At 51.6% G+C, this 25,128-nt stretch overlaps 4 protein-coding genes across 9 annotated transcripts in view; 2 read left to right on the top strand and 2 right to left on the bottom strand.

The window, feature by feature from the left end:
* The first annotated feature begins 479 nt into the window (after positions 1-479).
* MXD3 (MAX dimerization protein 3) lies at positions 480-5,554 on the top strand. Of its 2 annotated transcripts, none has more exons than XM_037064452.1 (7): positions 480-611; positions 818-932; positions 1,201-1,306; positions 1,970-1,999; positions 2,126-2,240; positions 4,796-4,979; positions 5,054-5,554. In XM_037064452.1, the coding sequence occupies exons 2-7, from the start codon at positions 863-865 to the stop codon at positions 5,164-5,166; spliced, it is 618 nt and encodes a 205-aa protein (XP_036920347.1). In that variant the 5' UTR covers positions 480-611; positions 818-862; the 3' UTR covers positions 5,167-5,554. The 2 variants fall into 2 exon arrangements, with proteins under 2 accessions (XP_036920347.1, XP_036920348.1); XM_037064453.1 differs by having other exon boundaries at positions 480-615.
* A 564-nt stretch (positions 5,555-6,118) lies between these two features.
* Positions 6,119-9,531, bottom strand: PRELID1 (PRELI domain containing 1). Its single transcript, XM_037064451.1, has 5 exons — positions 9,230-9,531; positions 8,419-8,644; positions 6,751-6,864; positions 6,558-6,636; positions 6,119-6,356 (listed from the first exon to the last, which is right to left on the bottom strand). Exons 1-5 carry the CDS (start codon positions 9,319-9,321, stop codon positions 6,208-6,210), a joined length of 660 nt encoding a protein of 219 aa, XP_036920346.1. The 5' UTR covers positions 9,322-9,531; the 3' UTR covers positions 6,119-6,207.
* A 35-nt stretch (positions 9,532-9,566) lies between these two features.
* RAB24 (RAB24, member RAS oncogene family) lies at positions 9,567-11,766 on the top strand. Its single transcript, XM_037064454.1, has 8 exons — positions 9,567-10,060; positions 10,140-10,208; positions 10,419-10,497; positions 10,606-10,673; positions 10,759-10,858; positions 11,055-11,105; positions 11,245-11,307; positions 11,427-11,766. The coding sequence occupies exons 1-8, from the start codon at positions 9,944-9,946 to the stop codon at positions 11,489-11,491; spliced, it is 612 nt and encodes a 203-aa protein (XP_036920349.1). The 5' UTR covers positions 9,567-9,943; the 3' UTR covers positions 11,492-11,766.
* A 1,092-nt stretch (positions 11,767-12,858) lies between these two features.
* Positions 12,859-25,128, bottom strand: part of NSD1 (nuclear receptor binding SET domain protein 1) — a 149,480-nt gene continuing 137,210 nt past the window's right edge. For all 5 annotated transcript variants that reach the window (XM_037064448.1, XM_037064447.1, XM_037064445.1 and 2 more), the window contains exons 21-23: positions 23,210-23,316; positions 21,505-21,709; positions 12,859-19,139 (exon numbers count right to left, since the gene is read on the bottom strand). In XM_037064448.1, coding sequence (XP_036920343.1) covers positions 17,512-19,139; positions 21,505-21,709; positions 23,210-23,316 — 1,940 coding nt within the window. In that variant the 3' untranslated portion in view covers positions 12,859-17,511. The remainder of the gene's footprint in view (positions 19,140-21,504; positions 21,710-23,209; positions 23,317-25,128) is intronic.

Raw genomic sequence — 25,128 nt, 5'->3', positions numbered from 1 at the left:
TCGCCTACTTCCCTCGGTACCCTGGTGACGTTTCCTAGCGACAGTAGCTTCCGGGCAGGTGAAGAGGAGAAGCCCTCGCCACAATAGGGAAGCCCAGCCGGGCCCACGGGGCCCGACAGCCAGTAGACCACAGCACAGACTCCGGGGCGCCGAGCAGGACTCCGGGCGCCTGCGCACTACGGCCCCGTTCCCCGCTCAGCCCCGCCCCCACCTCCCGGGTTTTCAAATTTGAAACCTGCTCCTTTTCCCGCCCGAAAGTGTTGACCAGCAGCGTGAGAGGGCGGGGCCGCGCGCAGCCAATAGTGCCTCAGAGGCTCCCCAGCCCCGCCCCGAAGATGACAACAGCGAGCCGCTGGAGGCGACCCGCCAATGGGCGACGGCGCTCACCCTCCCTGCCCCCGCGGCGCCCACGTGCAGCTGCGAGTCCTGGGCCCTCCGGATACTACGGGCCCCCAGAGCTCGGGTCTCGGTGCGGCGCCCTGGCCGTCTGCACGGGCTGGAGACTGAGGCCCAGAGACTCCTCGCTGCCAGCGCGGGGTCGCTGACCAAAGCGAGCAAGATTCACCAACCCCCAGCCTGGGGTTTGCCCGAGGGCCGGACCTAGAGCTGATGTAGGCACAGACACCGCAGGGGTCCGAGGGGGCGGGCGGCTTGGCGGGGCTGGGCTGCGGTTCGGGGCGGGTTCCAGGGGGCGGGGCCAAGAGCCGGGCCATCATGTGGGCGGGGCGTCCAGGGGGCGGGGCCGGGCGCCTGTGTTTGTGGCACCGTGTCAGTTACATTGTAACAAAAGTGGTGCTGCTGCTTCTCCGGCCCTCAGCTCCAGCTCTCAACTCCGGCTCTCCCGCCGCCAGCTGTCGCCGACATGGAACCCGTGGCCAGCAACATCCAGGTCTTGCTGCAGGCAGCCGAGTTCCTGGAACGCCGCGAGAGAGGTGAGGCAAAACTCTTGGCCAGACTCCAGGCAACGACCTTGCTGACACTGGCCTCCGTTGGACTTGGCTCCCAACTTGCAGGATACATACTTGGCTTTAAGGCAGTAGCCCCGGGGCACTCCCGTCTTCGACTGCAGAGTCTGTAGTCGGGCTGGGAGGTGTTGGGAAAATGGCCCTGGTGCCAAAAGCCCCTCCCTGACCGTACCTGCCAAGGGGCGCCCGCGGGGACCAGCTCCATCCTGACGCGGATGGGGGCTCTCTCTGGCAGAGGCTGAGCACGGGTACGCGTCCCTGTGCCCGCACAGAAGTCCGGGGCCGGTCCACAGGAAGAGGAAGCGGTCCCCCCAAGCGCTTGGCGCGCTGGACAGTGGGCGGTGAGGAGGGTCAGGGGCAACGGGGAGCGGGGGATGGGCGCTGTCCCTTTCAGACCCCTCCTCAGCCCACTTCCTCCTTGTTGCTTGCATCTTCTGGGCCAGGTACCCTACTGTGGAGACATTCAGACCCCACCTGCCATCTTGCCCCATCCCCAAACACATACCCTTTATTCATTCAAGCACTAGTTCTTGAGCACCCGTCATAGTGCCCATTCTGTGTCTCACTTCTGCTCACATTCCTGTGCTCCACATATCACACCACTCACTTTCCTCTTCTGGCCTCGTCTCCACCCTTTCTTTACACGCGCTGTTCCCTCCGACCGGAGGGTCTCTCCCTCCACCACCCACTTTGGGTAACTTGCGTTTCTGGCTCAGCTCAGCTGGCACCTCTGTTTAGGAAGCCTTTCCTGACTGCTGGTAGGGGCTTCGGACTCCGCGGCTCCCTGAGCAGGCCTCTCACAGCATTTGCACCTCCCCCCAACCCCCAACCTGCCCATGCGCCTCTGCCTCCCCCTGGCAATGCAGGGACCTGAGGCACATGGCTGCCATACTGAGCTGGTTTGGAGCAGATATCTGTAGTGCCCTTTGAGCCCCCAGGAGCCTGGGACTGAGGGTGTGGGCAGCAGCTGACGCCCACTCACCCCATCCTCCTGGCATTGGCAGGTCTGTGCACAACGAGCTGGAGAAGCGCAGGTGAGTCCCAGCTATGCCCGGACAGCACGGGTCCTGGAACTGCCTCCCTCTGGCCTTTCCTCCCCTGTCAGCCCTCTGGCTAGAAAGGCTGGGCTGGCACTGCCCTCCCGACCCCTTCCCCTGCAGGAGGGCCCAGCTGAAGCGGTGCCTGGAGCAGCTGAAGCAGCAGATGCCCCTGGGGGCTGACTGTGCCCGCTACACCACGCTGAGCCTTCTGCGCAGGGCCAGGATGCACATCCAGGTGAGGGGCTAACCCTGCACCCTGGAGCCATCTTGCCAGACACGTGAGAGGTGTAGGAGGGAGTTGCTGGGGGAAACTGGAGAGAGGCCCACTGTGCTTTTAGTGTCTAAATTTATTAAATGGGAAGAGAAGCAAAAAATAACTCAGAATTATTCTGACGCTTAAGCTTCAGCATTTGCCCAGTAAGTGTTCACTGTCGTTATTACAGCTATTACTTCTATTCCAGCTGTGAGTCCCTGGGCCAGGCAGTTAGCTTCTCTGGACTTCCTTTCCTCCTCCGTATGCGGGGCGTGCCTATTGAAATAGTGTGATGGATCACGTGTAAGGGCCCCAAAACTGGAGGGCTGGTCCTCGATCTTCCTCTCTTCCATTCTTTAAGACCTCCTGTTCTGCGCAGTCTTTCCTGAAGCCGATTTGGGAGGCAGCTCCAGAGGCCAGGCGGGGGAAAGGACCGAGAGGATGGCCATCACCTTATTCTCAGATCCCTCGTTGCTTCCCCCTGGTGGACATGAGTGGGTGTGCTAACTCAAAGCCCTAGGCATCCCCAGAGAGACTTTTCCTGCCCTCCTGGTTCTTTTGACAAAGAAATGGAGGCACAGCGGGGCTTCTGAGAGACAGATTCAGAATCCAGGCTCAGGTGTCCTGAGTTGCATGCTTTCCTTCAACAAGTATATTGGGTTGGCCAGAAAGTCTGTTTAGTTGTTTTTTCTGTAAAATAAAAGACACACTTTTCATCTTCACCAATAACTTGATTGATTTGGATCTTTTGAGTTTGTTGGCTCTCTCTTGTGTCCTACAACATTGACTGTTCTCAGTTAGTGTCTCAGTTTGACCGCTGTCAACTTCAACTGCAATACCCCGACCGTGGAGCATCGTCCAGCGCGAAATCTGCAGCATGAAACTTCGCAAACCACTTTTGACACGTGTGATCAGTCACAGCACCTTCTCCATACACTGCACAAATATTTTTTCGCATTTCAGTTGCGTTTTTACCTTTCTAGAAATAGCAAAACATATGCCAAAAACATAACATATTTTCTTTCACCTTCAATATTAAAATGGCTACACAAAAAGTCACCAATTTGGTAAGTTTTTTTTTGTAATGCATGCTGATATGACAGCTGTCAAAATACAATCTAACAAAATTGTTTCGAATGGAGTTAAGGAAAACTAACTGCCACTAGGGCCGCTGTATGGATAAAAAGCAAACAGACTTTTTGGCCAACCTGGTATTTGTTGAGCCCCCGCTCTGCCAGGCTGCTGTAGACACAGGGGCTGTGTCAGAGACACATGGATGTGCCATGTGGAAAATGAGTCACAGTGTGGGCACTGTCCACGCTGTGCCACAGGTGCCTGCATTCCCTTCATGGTGGCTCAGTAACACCCTAGCTGGACAGCAGGCCCTGGTGTCTCGCCCAGAGCCTACCTACCCTGGTTCTTAGAGGGACAGAGGGCAGGCCCCAGGATCGCTCCTTCCTTAAAGCCCTACCAACCCCCTCCTGGACTCCTTGCTTCCTGTTTTGCATCATCCAGGCTGTCCTCACCCTAGGATATTCTTTGTAGCAGGTGGTAGATCTCTTTAGGTCTCTCTCCTGCTGAGAACCTCCCATGGGTCCTGACAGAGCTGTCTCAGTCCTTCTGTGAAGTCAAGGCCTTCCACATCCCAGGCCTTGCCACTGTCCTGCTTTTTTAGTTTCATCTCTTCCCTGTTCCCCACCAAAAAGTCGAATTCTCGGTGCTCTTCCCAGTCTTCCTCTGCTTGGGTGCTTCTCCTCCCCCGCCTCGGCCTAGGCAGCCATCACTCACCCCTCTATACCCGGTCCCATTGGCCCCTCCCCCTGCTCCCCTGCTTGTGGACTGCAGGCTCCTGCCCACCCAGGGCTCTGATGGGAGAGCCCTGGGCCTTGCAGTGTGTCAGGTCGTGTCTCCGCCGCCCCCCCCCTCCCACGCTCTGGGCTGGCAGAGCTCTGGTGGAGGTGGGGGAAGCAGATTAATGCTGAAGAAGCCCTGGGGTTCCTAGGAGGGTCTTGAACAAGAGTTCCAAACTGGTAGCCTGTTTAGTCTGTAGTTTTCTAAGATTTAAGTTAGTTGGCAGCACTTAAGAGGCCACTTAACACGAAGAACGTGACTTGCCAGCTCTCTTAAAGACTCTGAGCAGTCTGGCCACCCTTGGTTGGGCCTCTTCCCACATGGCAGCGATCAGCTGGGCCCCCGAGGTGGCTGCCTCCATCACCTAGAGTCCACACTTGCCCCCCACCCCTCCCTATTGCTTGGTATCACCCTGGGCACTCTTTCTCATCACCTGACTAAACGCTGAAGGTCTTTGAGATTGTGCTGCCCGCCCTGCCCACCCAGCTAGACAGAACGCACAGGCCATTTACATCGCAGGGCCTGTGTTCTCGGAGGATGTGGAGGAAGCCTGTGGAGCCCAGGCTTCGTGAGCTCCGTCAGGAGCAGGCAGCAGTCACCGAGGGGTCGTGGCCACCGCGGGTGGTACGCAGCCCCCCCCCCCTCCAGGCAGCTGACCCCACCCTTTGCTCCCTCGGGCCCCGCAGAAGCTGGAGGAGCAGGAACAGCGGGCCCGGCGGCTCAAGGAGAAGCTGCGCAGCGAGCAGCAGAGCTTGCAGCGGCAGCTGGCGCGGCTCCGGGGGTCTGCAGGGGCGGGCGAGCGGGAGCGGTTGCGCACGGACAGCCTGGACTCGTCGGGCCTAGCCTCCGAGCGCTCCGACTCGGACCAAGGTGAGTGTCCCGAGGCAGAAGCGGGCCGGGTGGGCCGGTGGGTCAGGTCTCCTGACGGACCCGTCCCTGTGCAGAGGAGCTGGAGGTGGACGTGGAGAGCCTGGTGTTCGGGGGTGAGGCCGAGCTGCTTCGGGGCTTCAGTGCGGGCCGGGAGCACAGCTACTCGCACAGCGGCGCCTGGCTATGACCCTCGGCGCCCCAGAGCACGCCCTCCCCACAGACCCCCTGTCACTCCCCTCCGCGGGGCAGGAGCCCTTCCCGAGCCTCCTGGGCTGCCCAGAGTCACCTCCTGTTGGAATGAACTGAAAAGACCTTGGCGTGGGAACAGGTGTTCCCCTTCCCTGCTGGAGCCCCTTCTAGGGGTGTGGCCTGGCCCCCCACGGCCTGCAGTGCGGGCAGCTTGGGCCTGGACGGCCCTTCCAGGCATTTTTTTTGGTAGCATTTGGTTCTGCTGCCCCCATGGGGACAGCAAGCCTTCTGGCCACTGCCCCCGCCCCATTCCTTCCTAGACAAGGCCACCTGGTCTTTATCCCACAGATACTGTACAGTATTTTCATTAAAAGGTTCTTTCTTAATTTCCTGTCCATGGTCTTGTCTGATGAAAATGGGGAAACTCCCAGCCACAGGACAGGAAAGAGGAAATGAGATCAGCAGCCACCACCCGCACTGCTGGCCATACTATTGGTGGGTCTGCGCTGCCCCTTTCACGGGCACAGCCCAGAGGCTGGCCAGCCCCATTTTGCAGGTGTGGTCCAGGCTGTGACAGGACTCGCTCCAGGCCCAAATCAGGGTGCACTGGAGTCAAGATTCAAACTGAAGCTTTCTGACTCCACAGCTGGGGCTGGTTGAATTCAACAAATATTTATTGAGTGCCTATTATGTACTAGATATTGTTCCAGGTACTTGGGACACAGCAGAGAAAAAAATGAAGGTTCCTGCCCTCAAGGAGCTTACAGTCTAGCATTTATGACCCCTTCACCTGCACGCTTGCTTGTTGTGACCTTGGGCAAGTCACCGCCCCTCTCTCCATGGCCAGCTGATGCGGGAGGCAGCAGGCCTGGCCCAGACGTGGATAACATGTCTGGTGCACTGCAGATGCCAGACAGACACCACCTGCAACCCACCGCCCAGACAGGAGATCAGGCTGGAAGTTGAGTTTTAATAATAAAGCACAAGGGGGGAGGGCAGTGGGTGGCCTGGCATGCTGGGGCCCAAGGGCCTGGGCTGGCTACACAAACTGCTGCTGTTGCTGCTGCTTCTTTGTGGCTGCCTTGCTGGCAAGGTCCTTGGCCTTCTCTGTAGCTGCCAGTGCCGTCTCCTTTGCCTTCTCCTTGGCTTCTTTGGCTGTCTCAACCAGGGTTTTGGAAGGTGCCTCACCTACAGCAAAGGGCAGGAGGCTGGCTTTAGAGGATGCCGGGAAGACCCACCTAATTGCTCCTCACAACCGTCACCACCTGCGAGCCGGGCCCCGTTGGAAAGGTGGCGTTTACCCAGCGTACAGATGAGGAGTCCCAGGCTCCACTCACACCAGTCAGGGCAGCTAGGACTTGAACCCAACCTGTGCCCAGAGGTTCTCACCTTGCAGCTTGGCCAAGATGTACTCAAAACCCTTCATCGTCTTGGTCACGTTGCTTTTGAACCGGGCGAGACCAAATTCCTGGCAAAAGATGAGAAGGGGAAGGGTTCTGAGCTTCCCACTGACCTCCAGCCCAGTCTCTATGCCCAGTGGCCTGGGCCTCAGAGCACCAGCCCCCGCCAAGCTGCCACTCACCTGGACAGCTCTGGAGACGCCAAACAAGCTAGAGGAGACCCAAGCTTCCCGGTGGATTTCGGTCCAGCCGCTATTGTCGGGGTTCACACAGTAAACACATCGCTCCTCCACCACCTGTGCAGGGAGTCCGGCTAAACAACTCTGTGGGAGTCTTTCCTTTTGCCAGCTTCACATAAACATGATTCACTGCCTCGTTTTATGAGGGAAAGCAGTAAAATGAAAACCCACGGGTTTTCATTATTGCATCCCAAGCTATGTTTACAGAAGACCAAGAACATAAAGGTCACTTTGGTCTCTACGGTCTCTTCTGACCCTTTAGACTAGACAGCAAACGGCCTCTTGAGATCAGCAGGGGGGCCTTCCGGCTATGCCCTGGCCCCGCCTAGATTTAGTTTGGCACCTTTATGTCTACACAGGGGCAATGTTCTTAGCCAGCCTACTACCTGCTGCAGCTCTCGAGGTCACTGGCAATCCAAATGAAAATGGAACTCTGGCCATTGTCACAGCTTTCATTATCAGAGGAAAAAGGGGGCCAGCACTCCCCACAGAGCCCTTCAAAGGCCTGTCTTGCAGCTGGCCACTGGCCAGGAGGCCACCTCATGACAGAGTCACTCCCTGTGTGACTGAGAAAACAGGCAGTGGTGAAGGCTCCAGTAACAGCAGCAGTGGACTAAGCTGCCAGCTCACTCCGTGAGCTTGTAGGATGCTTCCCCTCTTCGCACCTCACTTTTCCCTTTGCACAAGAGGGTAACTCCCACCTCTAAGGGTCACTGTGAAGAGTGAGTGAGAAAAGTGAGGGTATTCATACATGAGAGGTATGAATACTTCAGGGTATTCATACATGAGAGGACATGACAGGATGTTTTTTAATTTTTTAAAAAAATTATTTGCTGATTCTAAAATCAGTAGAGAGAGAACCTTAGACTATGGCCTTAGGGAGACCACCACGCAGGCCCAGCCTCCTTCCAGCACCCTGCAGGCAGAGAGACACATCCATTTTTTTATCCCACTTACTTATGCATTCACTGGTGTGTATGTGTGTGTGTGTTTTTTAATCCTCACCAGAGGATATTTTTTTTCCACTGCTTTCAGAGAAAGAGAAGGGGAGAGAAACATCAAATGCGAGAGAGAAGCATCAACTGGTTGCCCCCAGTACATGCCCAGATTGGGGTTCAAAGCTGTAACCTAGGCATGTACCCTGATGGCGAATTGAACCCACAACCTTTCGGTTATGGGACAATGCTCCAACTGAGCCACACTGGCCAGGGTTCACTGATTGATTCTTGTATGTGCTCTGACCAGGAATTGAACCTTCACCCTTTGTGTATTGGGACGATGCTCATTATAACCATCTGAACTACCTGTCCAGGTCAGGGCTCTCAAGATTTGAAGAGATCAAAGATACATGGAACCCATTCCCCCCAAACCTTAGGCTGAACTCTATCGTGTAAGGTACATAGGGGTCTAACTCCTCTGGTCTGTGGGGGCCCAGATCCTCTCCCTTACAAGGCACACCCGAGGTGACTTAGCCCACAGCTTTGTCCTCTCCCTTACAAGCCACCTGTATGGCTGGCTGGATTCCAGTTTGAAAACCACTCTTATCACTGGCTCCTGAGTCACATGTATCAGGAGCTCTACCCACTTTGCCGGGGACTAAGAGAGTCTCACCATCAGCCGGGCATGGTTGATGTTCCAGGTGAAGGTGGTCATGGTCTGGTTCCGCGGGTCCACAATAGAATCCTCCAGGATGTACACCGAGTGAGCGACATTGGCAGGAAATAGTCGCTCTGCCCAGCGGGGCATCCTGTTGGTCTTGGTCAGGAGTCTCCGGGACAGGAGCTTCTGGTCAGGGGTCACCTCCCGGTGCACTATGTCTTCCGTCAAGACATGTTTGCTGCAGGTGTCAGAGTGACGGTGACCATCCGGAGCCTGACCCTGAGAGACTGCCTGTTGGGGTTCCCGTCTGGAGCCTCCCGGCCCAGAATGGCCAGGCCTTCCGCTAAACTTGCAGTGATCTGTGCTGCAGCTCAGACCTGAAGATGGAGTCCCTTGAATCTATCCCAGGGCAAATTCCAACTCCCGCCCCCTCGCTGACCTGGATTCCTGGGCCTTCCAGCATGGCGGGCCTTGCTGATTTACTACACCGCTGGAGAGCGCCACAGGCAGAGGAGTAGGAGAACGTCTGGGAATTCCAACCCTAGGAACCCTCCCAATTCCTGTGCCGCTGCCTCTTCCTGTCTCCCCAGCCACCTGCAGTTGACAGAGCCTTAGAATACGGCCTCAAGTAAACCACTGCCCAGGCCCGGCCTCCTTCCAGCATTCTGCAGGCCTGGCCACTTCCCCGATAGGGTCCTCTAACCCTAAAGATGGCCACGGCTCTGGCGATCCCCTGCCTCGGACTCGATGTGGAGTCCTTCCTGGACCAATACTTCGATTCCAAACAGCGAGGGAAAAGGGTGCTATATCCCGGGTTACGTACCTATAGGGATTCGGGTACCGCTGCCAGAAGGCAGCAAACACTTGGTCCCAGGAACTCCGGAGCACGCTCTGGCCCAGGAAGTACTTCACCATCGTCCCGGCCGGAGCGGGATCAACACCCGCGCAGCATCAGGGGTGCAGAACTCGGGGGGCACGCGCAGACCAGGCCGGGCCTCGGCGCACGCCCGCCAGGCACACAGCTCAGTCGCCACCGCCCTGCGCTCCACCAGCAGCCACCGCCATGAGGAGTTGCCCAGCCGCCCGCCACTTCCGGCGCAGACGCGCAGTACCGACCACTTCCGGCGTCTGTGCACGTGACTCTTGGTCCCGCCCCCTCGCCCTCTATCCCCTCCCGCTGCAGGAGTCGCGGAGCTGCTGGCCTGAGCCGGGTTAGCGGGGACCCCAAGCTCCGTGGGGAGTCCGAGCTGTGGCGGCGCCTGAGCACTGCGGCGAGCGAGCTGGGCGGCGGCGTGCGGCGCCGTTGAGGGCGCTGTCCCGCGCGCTCCCGGGACGCCCGGGGCCCTGGGCTCTCGGGAGGGGGATCAGCGCCCGGGGCCGAGAAGTGGGGGCAGCGGGGAGCTTCCGTAGCTGGAGCCCACCGTGCTGTCTCGAGTCGTAGGGACGGAGGCTTGGGTGCTCCCTGCCCGACTGGAGATCCGCGTTTACCCGGCGCGGGGGCGCAGGGCCCTGACGCGGGTGAGGCGGCCGCGAGAGCATGAGCGGGCAGCGGGTGGACGTCAAGGTGGTGATGCTTGGCAAGGAATACGTGGGCAAGACGAGCCTGGTGGAGCGCTACGTGCACGACCGCTTCCTGGTGGGGCCCTACCAGAACGTGAGTGCGCCTCGCGGGGCCGGCGCGGGTGGGAGGCCAGCACTCGTCCGCGGTTCTGATCGCTTTCCCCTGGTTGCAGACAATCGGGGCCGCTTTCGTGGCCAAGGTGATGTCTGTCGGAGACCGGACAGTGACTTTGGGTATTTGGGTAAGTGCCCTGGGCAGGTACCAGTTCTGGGAAAACCCATTCCTGAGGACCTTGATCCCTGTTTTCTTGTCTGATCTGTGGCCTTACAGAGGCCATTTCTCTTCCCTAGACTCAGTTTAAAAGTGGGGGTCTGGAGGACGTAATGCATTTGCAGTCTTGGGGAGTAGCTCAGTAACTCAGGCCGCGGCTGAGCTTTCCCCTGCCCCTCAGGACACAGCAGGCTCTGAGCGCTACGAGGCTATGAGTCGAATCTACTATCGGGGCGCCAAGGCTGCCATCGTCTGTTACGGTAAAGGAGAGGAGGTTCTGGCCTGTTCCTCAAGCAAGAAGGGGTGGGTGCTAGGCCGGCCGTAGAGAACAGCCCCTGACCCTGTGTTTCCTGCTGCCCCCTACCAAGACCTCACGGACAGCAGCAGCTTTGAGCGCGCGAAGTTCTGGGTGAAGGAACTGCGCAACATGGAGGAGGTAGGTGGTCAGACCTCACCAGAGGACTTGGGGCTGGGGCTCTGGTGATCTCTGTGGGTGACTCTGATCTCGTCTTCTGCCCCAGGGCTGTCAGATCTACCTGTGTGGCACCAAGAGTGACCTGCTGGAGGAGGACAGGCGGCGTCGACGTGTGGACTTCCACGATGTCCAGGACTATGCAGACAGTAGCTTCTCCTCAACTCCCCGGGGGGAGGGGGGGGAAACGCTGCTGGGGCCGGTCACGCAAATTAGGGAAAGCTTCCTGGCCTCCCTGAACTGGGGGGGGGGGGGGGTGTCCAGTAGCGCCCCCGCACCGCTCGACTTCCCCTGTCTGTGCCACCTGGTTCTCAAATACGAGGCTTTAGTCATTTTTCTTTACAGACATCAAAGCTCAGCTCTTTGAAACATCCAGCAAGACAGGCCAGAGTGTGGGTGAGTGCTGTCCCGGGCCTCGCAGCAGGAACCGGCAGGGGCACCAGAGGAAGCAGAGCAGAGCCAAGAGGGCTGTGTCACTGGGTGATCCCAGGGCTCCTGGCATTGGGCCCTCACTGATGGTCCTTTTTCCTGCCAGACGAGCTCTTCCAGAAAGTGGCAGAGGATTACGTCAGTGTGGCGGCCTTCCAGGTGATGACAGGTGTGTACTTCCCTAGCCTCTCGAGAGACTTCCTCTAGGCCCTCAGCATCTAGCCCCCTTCACAGTGGTTACTGGACCCCGACAGAATGGTGTTTACCTGCCACCTCTCTCTCTGACAGAGGACAAAGGCGTGGATCTGAGCCAGAAGGCAAACCCCTACTTCTACAGCTGTTGCCATCACTGAATCGCCACTCACTTTGGGCCTGGGGGGAATTCCCCGAGGGGCTGGACCTAGCTCTTGTCTGGGCTTGGGTGGGTGCACGTGAGCTACCCCAAGTCCCATGGCAGCAGGGTGGCACCTGCCTGTGCTGGCCCATGGAACAGATGCAGCCGTTGGGCGGACTCATGGGCATCAGGAGGGAAAGGGCCAATTTGGACTCCTCTGTCCTCAACAGCACTTGTGTCTGCGGATTAAGTAGTGTCTGACTTGTAAATAAAATCAATGCACTGTGAACCACAGCCCCTTTCCCTGCTGTGTAGTTGGGTATCAAAGCTCCAAGTTCTTTCCTAGGCTGGCTGGCCAACCTCATTTCCTGTATGCGGACTCCTCCCAGCCTTAAAGTTACTTTACCCCAGGGTTGCAGCTGAGGTAATGGAAAAAGGAGAGTCCTTTCCTGTACTTTGTTAGGGCCAAAGGCTGGGGTTGGGGCAGTGCAGACCTCACAGTTCCTTCCTGGTGCTAAGAGCTAGGCAGGCACTTAAGTCGTGTCCAAGATCAAAGAACAAGCACTTCTACTGCAGATCGGCTGGTCCTACCACATCCATCACACTTAGGCCTGAGTCACACCTGTGGCTCAGATCCTAAGCTTCCCAATAATATCTGGCAATGTGGTGTAATAAGAAAAACCATAGGTTCTGTAAGACAGAAAGGTCTTTGGACTCAGATTTGAAAAGGGACCTAAACTTGGCCTCAATTTCTTATTTCTAAAAGTAACCACTGCCCAATTCAGGACTGGGAAGACCATGAGTAAAAGTAAACTCTAGGACTAAACATGTATCTTCCCCAGAGGACTGCTGAAAAAACAGGAAGTTCAGGACTAGGTCTTAAGGGGAGACGGGCTCCCAAGGTTGCATAAAGTGTAGTGTAGTTTTAGGCTTTGGAAGTCTAAATATTTCTGAAGGATCCAGTGTTAACTGTAAACCAGGATGACACTTCCTGTTCAGAAAGGACATTTATGAAGGCCTGGCTTTCCCACCTTAGGCTGGGTCCTCTGCAGGGCTTAGCACCTGCTCTGAACAACCAAAAAAGTTGGCCAAGATGGTCACACTCACTCAGGAAGTCTTTGGTTCTACTTCCTCCTTAAAAACCAATTCCTCAAAATATCCTTACTTCATGGGTGATGAAGGCTTCCTGTGAAGGGACTGAAACTAACCAGCCACTCCTGAAATACATTCTGGCACCTGATGCCTACTGGGAGGAAGCCCACGCCACTCCCATGAGGTTTGGAGGAGGGGCTCGGGCTGGCTCCTGCTCTCACCACAAACCCATCCTCCCTCCTGCCGGGCTACATCTCCCCACAGACAACAAAACACAACACAGGGTAAGGGCCATAAGAGTAAAGTTAAACTTTACTTTACAGTAATTTTTTTCTATATACAAAGAATTACAGTACATGTTTATGGGGACTCCTAGCACAGGGCTCCCCTCTTTTCCACTAAGTTTCACTTATAGCTGACAATCTATGGGGATGAGGAGGAGCAAAAAAAAAAGTGATGGACCTCAGCTGATTCCCCCCACGTCCCTTTCTTAAAAATATAAAGATAGATCTCTACTGTCAGCTTGTTTCTTCACCAAGACTTAGAAGTCTACTCTTCCACGAGCTTCGGTGTGCTGCACTCACCCATCTACACACACTCACCTACATGCGCACACAGGCAGCACCCACCTCAGGCCTGGAGCCCACCTGTTCTCTGCCCCTACCCGGGAAGTCTAAAGCACCAGAACTATTTCTGCTCCTACTCCCGGGACTCACACCTCCTGTCCACAAAGCTCTGCTCAACTTCCAGAGTGTTACATTTGAAACCCCTCCACAACCTGACTTTTGGAAAGTCATGGGAAAGCAGCTCTGGAAAAGGGACCGCTGAAGAATTTCATGTGTGCTGTTTTTTGCTTGTGTTCGGTAGGAAACACTTTCCAGGCTGTGGACTTCTAAATAAAATAAACCTACCACTTCCTTAAGAAACATTACCCTTAATCTTCTAAGCAACAGAGGTGTTGCCACGAGAGCATAAGAGGAGGAAAGGGGCAGAAGGTAACAGAGGGGGCGCCCACACCTGGAGCTCCCCGCCAACCTGTTCCAGGCAGTGTGGCTGGTGGCTGTAGACAAGGTGATGCCAGCCTCGAGACACTCTGGCCACGTTCATCTGGACACAGTGTCTCTGCCCCTCTCCTCTTAATGGAGCCTCAAAGAAACTGTTCTACGTAAAATTTCTTCCTCCCAAACAGGAAGCTGGGTTTCGCAAGTCACCAGTCCCTCAACCCTTGGCAGTGCTTATTTATACCGGGAAATTAGCACCATCATTACTTTTTTTTTTTTTTGAGTGTACAAAGCAATTATCTATTCTTAGTTCAATTTATACTATAGCAAACTCTGGCCCTAGAAAGCTCAGCTGACCTCACGCACCAGCTACCTAACTCTGAATGATCTGGAATGTCTTAACGGGTGGAGCAGCCCAAATGGGGGGTCCATGGCAGTGCCTTTCCTGCCTCCACCTCAGAGAGGTCGCAACACTGGGCCATTCTGACCTCCTGGTCGACACATCCCAATAAGATGGCAATATCCCCCCCCAAAAGCCTTAGAAGACCCACTTCCTAGAAGCCATGGCCAAAATCCACCCATGTTTAGGGCTCCCCTACTTCCCCTCGCAGGGGAAGCTGCCAGGACCAGACTTCTGCCCTCCACTGTGTTCTCACAAGGCGACCTGGGAGTCCAGCTCCAGCGAGCAGACACTGCTGAACCTACGAAAGAGCTGCTGTGCGCTTCATGCCCTGACCGTGGGGTGGGGTAGAGGATATGAATACACTTAATTTTCATCAGTGCTGAAGATGTAGATTTGGTAGTTGTTCAGAAGAGGATCGACACAGTGATTTAAATCACCTTAAATTCAGTAACTGCAGGGAAATCAGACATTTAAAAACTTGTATGCTTTTGTAGCAGTGACAGCTATCTTGTTATTAGAATGGGTTAACTTCAGTATGAGAAACAAATGAGGCTTTGAATTTAACAGTTTCCATAAGTTTTTTTCCCCTGACTTAACAGGGCTTGGAGAGGTGTTTGTTCTCCGTCTATGGAAGACGCTATGGCATCCCCCTGGGAAAGGCTTCCTGGGGAACTGGCTTAGAGGGAAACTTCAGGTTTCGATTTCCAAGCTCTTGGCCAAATACCCAAAATACCGTCCTGCACAAAGATCAGGAACTTCTAAGAAATGACTTCCTTTTAACTGCCAATTGACACTCCCTAGAGAAAAGGCCTCAGTGCAGGCTCCAGGGGACCCCCAAGGGCTGGCTAGGTCACTCCCTCCCACCATCAGGCAAGAGTCTCACTTCTCAACAGTCCTGATTCTACTCTTAATTGTACACGGACTTCTTTCAGTGTTAAGGTGTTAAGATGTCTGCTGTGATCAGGGGGTCTGACAGTTGAATTTGTGGTTTCATTCAACCTGAGAGAATCTCAATGGCCCTCAGGAAAGACTGGCACTCCATCCATCTAAAGAACCGCGTCCTACCCACTAAACCAAACACAGCTCATAGTTGTTTTCCCAGGCAGGTCTGGAAGTAAGTTACCAGTGAATGGTGGAAAACGGAAAGGACCGAAACAAAACCACAAAGTGGCCAATCATGGCTCACCTTCCCCTCACTCCCTCCTGAACTGTGAGAGTTCTCTAGAGCAGCTGTCAAGTCAATTACCTACCAAAGCCTACTTCAGAGAAGCTACTTCAGAATCAAACTTCTCCACTTACAAATTTTTACATAGCCTGCACAACCCCCACCACACACACAAAAAAAATTCACAGTTTATTTCGTGAAACAAAGAACTACGGTAATTTAACACACAACATAGTGAAGGAGATTCTAACAGTGCAGTGCAGATACTTTTTCTGATCACGACTACAGATGACAGGAAAGAAAGGGCACAGGACTGGCACCAAGCAAACCCTATCATACAACCTAAGAGATTAGGGAAAAGATCTATTAGCTGCAGTTATATACTTATTATTCTCACACATGATAAATACTTAATATAATGAACTTTAATGTTCTGGGTGGATTTCTTTAAAAATATCTTTTCCATGGTTTAAAATTTTTTAAAAAGAAAATAAGATGCTTTGTTTTCTCTTCCTTTCGGACAAAGAGCTTTTCCTCTCTGATAATGTGGGAAGAGATTTTAGGATGAAAGGGGAGAACTAGGCAGGTGGAATTTACAGAGGAGGTTACGAGGTCTAAGTGAGATGCAAGGACAGGCCCCTAAACTCGGGGCAGCCCTGCCCAGCCTTGTGCCTCTGCCTGAGTTCAAGTGTCTCAACCCCAGAGACCGACTTTGGGAAATAAAAGCGAAGTCTCTTTTTAATCTTTATATAAAGCGCAAATGCTTCTATAACAACTATTGTTCCCTCCTTAAGAGTGATTGGAGCAACCTCATTAGGGAACTTAGGAGGAAACTGGGACAAAATACAGAATCCTGTCGAGGGGTTAGAAGCCGTAACTGAGACAGAATGGTCAGGAGACGTCTGGGCCAGGTGACCTGGTTGGCTAAAGCTGCTGCTGGCTAAGTTGGCAAAGCTGAGAGGTAAACACATTTGGTCTGGGGACAAAGGAGGCATGAGTGAATGGGAGGGAACTGGCCAAACAGCACTTCCTGTTGGCAGTCGGTGAGCTGGGTGAACAGCAGGGCAGGGTAGCACCAACAGATTTCCCAGCCCTTGAGCCCCAGCTCAGGGCAGCAGTAACAGATAATCAGCAGTTATGAGGAGTCAACTCTTAGACTGGACATTTCTCTAAATGCCACATCCTGCCAGATATAATGGAAGGGTTATGGCTGCCTTTGAACTGAGTCAGCAGGCAGGCAAGTGCTCTCAACATAGAGCATAATTCTCAGGAAGAAGGTGGCAGAATCCACTAGTAAAGAAGAGGACTCCTTCCATTCAGGTAGAAGAGCAAATAATCCGAAGAGAAGTAATTTTCCATCGGGGTCTAGCAACTTCCCTGAGCTGATGCTGGATCTAGCCCAGAGCTTGCCAGACATTCCTTAGGTCCACTGCCCGAGACTCTGAAATCTGAAAGCACCTGAGTGTCTGGGGAACAGGCATGGGGTGGGTTGATGTAAAAGGAGGAAAACTGGTAAAAAAAGGTCCACTTGCCAGTTGCCTTCTTACGCAGTGGGAAAGCTATGCCTCTTTAGAGCCCAGCCCCTCAACCAGCTGTTCTGCCAAGTACAGATCTTCAGGCTCTGCAAACCCAGACAGAAGCAGCAGTGGCTGCCCAGCCGAAAGCCCCCTGGCCTCTCTGCAGCCCCTCCTGCCTAGAGACATCTGCACGTGCACACATGCACACCCGGCCAGAAGAACCACACTCAACACCACCATTTCTGGGGCCACAATGAACACAAAATGAGCCTGGAGCCTCAGGTCCCCTCAACTCTTCGTATTATTTCCTGGTCAAAGGTTCTTGAAAACAGCCTGGAAGCCCAGGCAGGCATGTTAGGCTCACAGGGTTCAGGTCTGATTTATTTCTGTATCTCCTATCAGTGACTAGCACCTGGCCTAGCACACGAGAATGCTCAAGAAATGACCACTGATTTGAATGGATTATCAGTTCCTCCTAGGGGTTCATTAGGTGCCCTCGGTGGAGGTCTGCAGGGCTAGAGAAATAGAGAGCCCCTGTACCTTCCAACCTGACCAGTGGAATTGAATCCCATGCTTGACTCCAGAGTGGACTTTTTATTTCAAGTTGACCATGTGTAAAGGTTGAGGGAAAGAGACCCCAGTCTGTCTGTCTCCTTGGCCGAGGCCCACTTGGATTTCCATACGTGGTTCACATAGGCACAAGCCCACTGGCTAATGTCACCAGAATTCTGAATGCTGGGATATAAAGAAAGAATAACAGCGGAAAAGTGTTGGGGTCTGTTTTTTGAGGGGGGAAATATTTCCCTCCTCCAAGAACCCTGGGGGTATATAGCTGGTCTGGTCACGTGACATTCACTGGCATTATTTCTGTTCTGACTCTGCATACTTGTGACTGGAAGGAGCCTGGTTAAGAGCTGGAAAGGGGCTTTGCTCTGGCTTAGGGTCTTGCCCTCTTCCAAGAGACCAGCAAGCCTGCGCCATTGTCTGTGTGCTCCCAGAGGACCAGCAGGACTGAGCCAGTGTCTGTCCGGCCACCATGGGCCAGAGCCCCGGCCCAGGTGAGACCTTTCCCAGGCCCCAGGAACCCTGCTCTGTGGTTGCCAACTTCTTCTCTTCAGCAGAGAGGGAGGATGGGGCCTTCCCAAGAGGCCTGAAGGACGGTCCACTCTTGGCAGCAAGTCCAGGTAGTTGGTGGCCTCCAGCCATCTGCTTCACCTGCTTCACCAGGCCCAGTGCTTGGCTGGGAGGCCCTGGGATCTGCTCAGCCCCTGCAGCTACTCTTCCTGAGGCCTGAGTTGCTGGCTCATACAAAAAAGCCTTGGCAGGGGACTGGGAAAGAAGTCTGGCTTGGGTGAATGACTTAACAGCTTGCCAGGGGTGCTCCAAAGGGGCCACGGCTTTTCCAGGAGGCTGAAGGATGGGATCTGACACACTGCCTCTCTCAACAGCTCGGGGTACCTGCCCCAGACCCTTGCTGGCAGGCCATGAGCTGGACTCCAACACTGGCATCTTCTCATCGGCCTGTGGTGAGACTTCATGAGGAGAAGCTGCCCGTTCCTTCTGGCGAGACGTGAGGTCTATGAGATCCATCACCAAAGCAGCTCTATTTTTTGACTGAGTGTTCTGGTCCACAGGCCTCAGTGCTTTTTCTTTAGCCACCAAGGTCTGGACCACAGCTGACAGCACTTTGTCAGCGGGTGGGAATCTCTGGGACACAGGAGCATGGGGTTTGTCTGGAGACCTGTCTGAAGTCTGGGGTTTGGGGCTGCTGGTGACTCGCAGTCTGTCTGTTGGTGGAAGTCGCAAGCCAGTAGGAACCGGGGTTTTCTCCAGGGACTGGGGCCTCGGGCTGGCAGCACCTATGGATTTTTCCAGCCTTGGGTCAGCTGTCCCAAGTGGTTTTTCCAGTGGTTGGGACCTGATGGAGGGCGGGGAGCTTGGGCCAGTCACTGGAGAGGGTTTGTCAGATAGTTGGGGTCTTGGTCCTGCTACTGCAGGTGGCCTGTCCAGTGGCTTCTGGCTGCATATCAAGGACTGAGGTTTGGTCCCTGACCCCGTGAGGGCCCGGATCCTATCTACAGGCTGGGGCCTGGAGTCGGTTCTGTCAGGTCTTTCAGGCAGTGACTGCCTCTGACATGTCCCTACCGGAGCTTTTTTGGACAGCGACAATGTCTGGTTGGCTTCAGCAGGTGGCTTGTCCGACATCTTGGGCCCCGGAGCAGCTCCTCCTGATGCCTGCTCTGCCAGGCGAGCGCCTGGGCCTGGAGGCAGTGGCACTGGGGGAGGCACATACTCACGGATCTCCCCAGGTTCCAGAGGGTTGGGCCCACAGGGGTCGTGCTCTGTACAAGACAGACGCCCATCCAGTTTGGAGATGAAGAGCATCCCTTCCCGGTGCTGCTTGCAAAAGGAGCTGGGACACATCTCACAAAAGGAGGCTGCTTCCTTCCCACAGATGTCGCACTGATGCCAAGGGCACTCCCACTTCCCTGAAAACACAGATGTGCAACAAAAGCTTAGGAAAACAAGAGATACATAAGAGGTGGGTCAGGGCTCTGGAACCAGGTCAAGGAAGTGATTTCAAGCTGGCGTGTCCCACAGAGAGCTCGTGCTCCCCTGGCCCCAGAACCTCAGCCTCCTCTTCTGTACAACGGCACGTAAAAATAACAGTCAAGGCTCTGGCTGGGTAGGTTAGTTGGTTAGAGGTTGTCCCAATATGCCAAGGTTGCAGGGTTGATCCCCGGTCAGGGTGCAAACAAGAATCAACGAATGAATATCTAAATAAGTAGAACAACTCCATGGTTCTCTCTATCTGCCCCTCCACCCACAAAATCAATTTTTATTTATTTATTTATTTTTTAAAATTTAATTCTTATTCAAGTACAGTTTTCTGTTTTATATTCCCTTCCCTGCCCCGCCCCCCTACAAAATCAATAAAAAACAAAACAAAACAGCCAAGTATCAAGTAACAACTAAATATACAGGCAAGAGTAGGTCCTTTTTTCTATTTCTAGCAAGGAAAAACCACCCAAAGCTTCCTTTAGATAGGATGTGAGGAGATTACTTTCATATTTTTGCAAACTCTTTTTGTCCTATACACCCTTTAAACATTAATTTCAAGAGGAAAATCTTGGCTATTTAAACTCCTACTTATTTGCTTATAAGTAGAAAGAGGAAGCAGATATATCTTTGCTCAATTTTAAGTCTTGAAACTAGCAGACTAGGGGAAGGCGAGTGTAAGGGGACTACATGGCAATGAGAAAAAATTACAATAAATCGAGTCCTGGCTTGTGTGGCTCTGTGGGTAGAGTGCTGGCCTGCAAAGTGAAAGGTTGCAGGTTTGATTCCTGGTCAGGGCACCTGCCTGGGTTGCAGGACCAGGTCCCCAGTTGAGGATGTGCTAGAGACAACAGATCGATGTTTCTCTCTCTCTCTCTTTGCCCCTCTCTCCTCTTCAAAAGCAAACAAAACAAAACAAAACAAAAAACTAGCACAAACATTACTTGTGGTGCCCACACAGAATCAATGAAAAAAAAAAAAAAAAAAAAGACCCAAAGCTAACTTCAGGTGCTATCTATTTGCCTCCATTTCATGATAGCCGAGAGTCTCTGTCATGGACAATGTTTTCACTTCTGCTTTCTCCAAAAAAAAAAAAAAACACACAAAACAAAACAAAAAAAACCACCAAAAAACAAAACAAAACAAAAAACCCCAAAACTATGCTACACCTCACTCCTGGCTCACAGGCAAGGTCAATTCTATCACAGCCTGTGCCAATAACAGTCCTGAGTAACCGATTCTGAAACAATTGCCCATTTCCACTTCCTGGCACAGTCAGGTCAATGTTATGGCCTTGCCCTTGCACTACTCAGTTTCCATCATTTCATTACCCTGGCCACCACACACTGCAGAAAGGCCAATTCAGAGACAAATGCCTCTCACTCCTACCCCAAAGTTGTTCTTTTCTGCAATTCCAGGAAGCAGGCCATTAGTGATCACCTAGTCTCCTCACCTAGAATGGCTTCCTACTGGTTTCTTTTTCTCTGAAAGATTTTATTTATTTATCTTTAGAGAAGAAGGAAAGGAGAGAAGGAGAGAAATATCAATGTATAGTTGCTTCTTGTGCATCCCCTACTGGGAACTGGCCTGCAACCCAGGCATGTGCCCTGACTGGGAATCAAACCACGATCGTGTGGTTCGCAGGCCCGTGCTCAATCCACTGAGCGAAACCAGCCAGGGCTGGTTTCTTACTTTAAAACAGATGGCAGGTCCAAATCCCTAAAACCCTCTCCCTCCAAATCACCACCCAAAGGTGAGTGACTTCTCCAAACGAGAATTCCTGGGTTCCACATCTGCCTAAGCAGCTTTCTAACGTGTTACCTGCCACAAAGCTGCACCTCCTTCACAGCAGTGTGCGCTGAAGGAGGTCTAACTGATGTCAGTCCACACCTTACTGACTAGAACGACCCAAAGCTCCACTGTTTCAATCTCTCTTTCTCCAGAAAGGAAACCTGACCTAGCGCCCTTGAGGTCACAAAACCTGGCTTTTAGTCCAGGTCCTCCAACTATATCCTCTAATGAGACAAGTCATCTCACCAAACTGGAAAGGTGGAAAGGTGAAAAGGTCTCATATTTATAGGTTGCTAGAAGGATAAAGTAACATAACAGAAATGTAATAAAGTACCCGACACTTAGCAAGTGAGCTTCCGTTCCCCTCTCTATAACCTAAGTCTCTAAGCCCTTGTTATTTATTTCTGGAATGAGAACATGGACCCACCTCCCGTCGGCACTATGCAAAGGGCTCAGAATTCTGGCAGAGAACCAGGAGCACTCAGAATTGATGTTGGCACCAACCTGCTGGTCGCTTGGTTAAATTGAGACAGTCTGCGTGGTAAACTTTTGGGCAGCCTGGCTTCTTACAGGAGACGAGCTGGCCAGCATCCCCACAGCTGAAACACTCATCCTCTCGCTCCTTTGTGATTTCGCCCTGGCTCCTGCGCTTCCCTTGTTGCTTCTTCTTGAATTTCCTTGACTTTTCTTCCGTGGCAATGGGTTGATTCTAGAGGTCAGATATTGAGCAGTCAGCATTCTGTTGACACATTAGTGGTATGATCTTGACCAGGTTAACTATCCTCTCTGAGCCTCAGTCTCTCCTCTGGGAAAAGACAGTCCTCAGAGACTGTTGTAAAGATGAGAGAAAAATGCAGAAAAGGCACCTAGCACATTACAGGTACCCAATAAATGTTGTATTAATTGTTAACTTTTGTATCAACTACTCCTGCCACCTAAATAAAAATAAATGCTCTTCTTTTTACTGACACACAAGGCAGGTATTAAAGGTCACCCTTAAAGTTTTATTTTCGCCTTAATTTCATAACTAAGGAAGACTTCTCCATGTGTTTGTGTGTGCACATATTTCTTAGCTTATTCAACTAACCTCCACTGAGCACACAGTCCGAGTCATGTATGTGCTAGGAAGACACAAAACACTAGGCATGGTTCTTGCCCTCAACCAGCTGTGCGTCTCTACCAAGACAAACCCTGGTACAGCAAGCAGGTCTCCTGCACACGAAGCCCAGTGGTTTTCAGAGTTTCTGCTCCTGAATTTCTATAACATTGATTCATGTGTGAAATGCTACACAGACCTCAAGGATGCAGGAGCTGACATCCCCAGTGTACAGAACACCATTAAACACCATTAAGCTTGGGTTAGCCTCAATTACTATTTTATAATAATTTAAGATAAAGTAATTAGTGAGAACTCTTCATGTGTTACTACTCAAAATGATTATCCTCTTTACTTACATGTTTCTGTACTAATTTGCATTTTTCAGTTCTTAATGTTGACTCCATAGTCAAAAAACCATAACGAAAATACCCAACCAAAGTCACTCCATCATCTACTATCCATCAAAATTAAACTTCAATTCTCAGTGTGCTGTTACTTATGATAGAAAATCTGGAAGTTCATCTATTATGCTCCATCCATTATATAACAAACTTAATAGTCACTAAAAATGATGATTAAGAAGACTATGTAACAGCAAGGGAAGTTTTTAATAGTATTTAAAAAGGGAGGGATATAGATTTGGAAACAATTTTCAACAGTTACAGAATTATAATTCAGTTAAAGAGCACATAAAATACCAGGAAGACACAATAATGTTTATACTTTATTACAATGGTAAGACTAAATGTTTTGTGTTTATTGACAGTGTTACACTATGCAGCATATTAGGAAATACGAGCGAGATCAGCTGAAACAAATAAAAATGTGGGAAGTAACCCACTTTACAGATTCCTATTTTACAGGGTTTTTATTTTTAGCTAGAACGGTACCACCAACTAGAAGTCAGAATGCTCAACACATTCCAACAATACTCATACTCTCTTATGTCACCAAACTGATCATCAGAATGCTTAGTTAGAAAATTACCAGTGGCCCTGACAATTCTTCATTATTTCAAAGATACATCGTCTTAAATTAAAGACTCGGCCCTGCATTGGTTAGGGTGGGAGAACCACACCATTATTCCCGATGCAAATGTTTGGAAGGTACCTTTGGCCTTACACCCAAAAAGCCGCTGCAGTTCGGGGCTCCACATTTGCAAACAGTCTTTCCATTCCCAAGGCATTCTAGGTTGTAGTTGAAGGTAAGTTCAGTGCCTGTGGAAGAGATTGTAAAAATGTTAATATCTATGGTTTTAATTACATTATTTCAGTATTAATGACAAAGTTTACTGACTTCTAAGAGAAAAGATTAACTTTTTAAATAACATTTATTAATCAATTTATACAACTTATTAAGAGAAAAATGTAAATGGCTTAACAAATAATATTTAAAACTAACTTTAACTGTAGAGGTATTACTATAAAACCAAGATGTCTTTTGTTTTCTAACCATTCAGATTCAAAATATGTCAATTCATTACCAAAGAACGAAGCACAACTTACAATGACATGCCAGGCACTGGGAGTGCAGGTGTGAAGAAAACCTAGCAGCCTGTGCCGTGGTGAGCACCTGGCAGCACTCCAGGGGGGTCACATCTCAACAAAGAGTAAACTAGAGAACTCCAGAGCACAGACCTAAAACCCTGGCTTTACATTCATGTTTTATCACAATCTGAGTAATTTGGGCCCTGAGTCCATCTGTTAAATGGAGAAATAATCTAACAAGCTTATTAAGAGTATATGACATAACGTACACAACAGTAACTTGTAAACTAAAAAAAAAAAAAAAAAAAAAAAAAAAAAAAAAAAAGATGTACACATTTAAGGCAGAAAATATCCCCTTTCTGCCCTGGTGTGGCTCAGTGGACTGAGTACTGGCCTGTGAACAGCAAGGTCACTGGTTCAATTCCCAGTCAGGGCACATGCTGGGTTAAGGGCCAGGTCCCAAGTTGGGGACTTGTGAGAGGCACTGATAGCTGTTTCTCTTGCACATCAATGTTTCTTGCCCCCCTTTCTCCTTCCTTTCCCCTCTCTCCAAAAATAAATAAATAAAATCCTTGAAAAAGTCCCCTTTCTGTATGCATGTCATCAAAACTGAGAGGATGAATGAAACACATTCAAACTCAAAACACATTAGCAAAGGCCAAACGAATACAAGAATTTTATATATGTATACAACGAGGTCGTCTCTGGGCAGGGGTAATGGCTTAAGTGATAATTATTCAGTCAAAATGTTCAAATCTTAGATTTACCTGCAGACTGACTCATCTTCTACAAGTGAGACTAATGATACAAATATATATAAAATATGTAAGTATATGTGAGTTTTCATCTTATATTAGAAGTAGATTATTTATCTTGTTGAGCAGATTGTAAAGCAGCTGGCTTATATTTAGGGGTACAAATGGCATGGACACTGAACTCAATCACGGTCTGGTGAGGGGTTCCCACTGCAAAATCCACAGGGAATGAGACTGACCAAGTCACGGCACGGTGCTGTTTCCCTTCCCACACCTGCCGTGACCTTACTGGACTAACACTGGGTAAGTCTATCACACTATTTTAATTGAACATTTTGAAAGTATACAGCTCAATTTTCATAAATTTAGTGTACTTATAAAGACTTATAAGTACTTATAAGTAAGTACTCATACCATTCTAGAAGGCCCTACCTACAACAGGCCGTGGGAGGTCTGAACTCATTAGGGGTGGTGAAGGGACTGAGACATGTGTGGGACACAGAAAACAGCAGGTATGTGAAGAGCCCAGGAGGCGAGCAGAGCAAGGAGAGCAAGCTGTCTGGTCTCCCCATTCCACCCACGCAGACCGAAGTCAAGGGAGGACAACAAGAAGGGCCACAAATTCCCACACCACGCTGCCGGAGCCGACGTGGTAGGATAGAGGGTAGAAATCTGTGCCTGACACTGTAGAGGAGGCTGCCCTGTGGAGAGACAGACCAAAGGTCGAGCACAGGGTGGTGCTGAGAGCAGCCAGGGCAGCAGATGGAACTAGGGCTGAGCAGTCTCT

This window comes from Sturnira hondurensis, unplaced genomic scaffold (genome assembly GCF_014824575.4).
Source record: "Sturnira hondurensis isolate 20B ecotype Veracruz unplaced genomic scaffold, ASM1482457v3 Scaffold0015262, whole genome shotgun sequence".
NCBI classification, from domain to species: Eukaryota; Metazoa; Chordata; class Mammalia; order Chiroptera; family Phyllostomidae; genus Sturnira; species Sturnira hondurensis.
The sequence above is the reverse complement of the archived record's forward strand: the minus strand, read 5'-3'. Positions and strand labels throughout refer to the sequence as shown.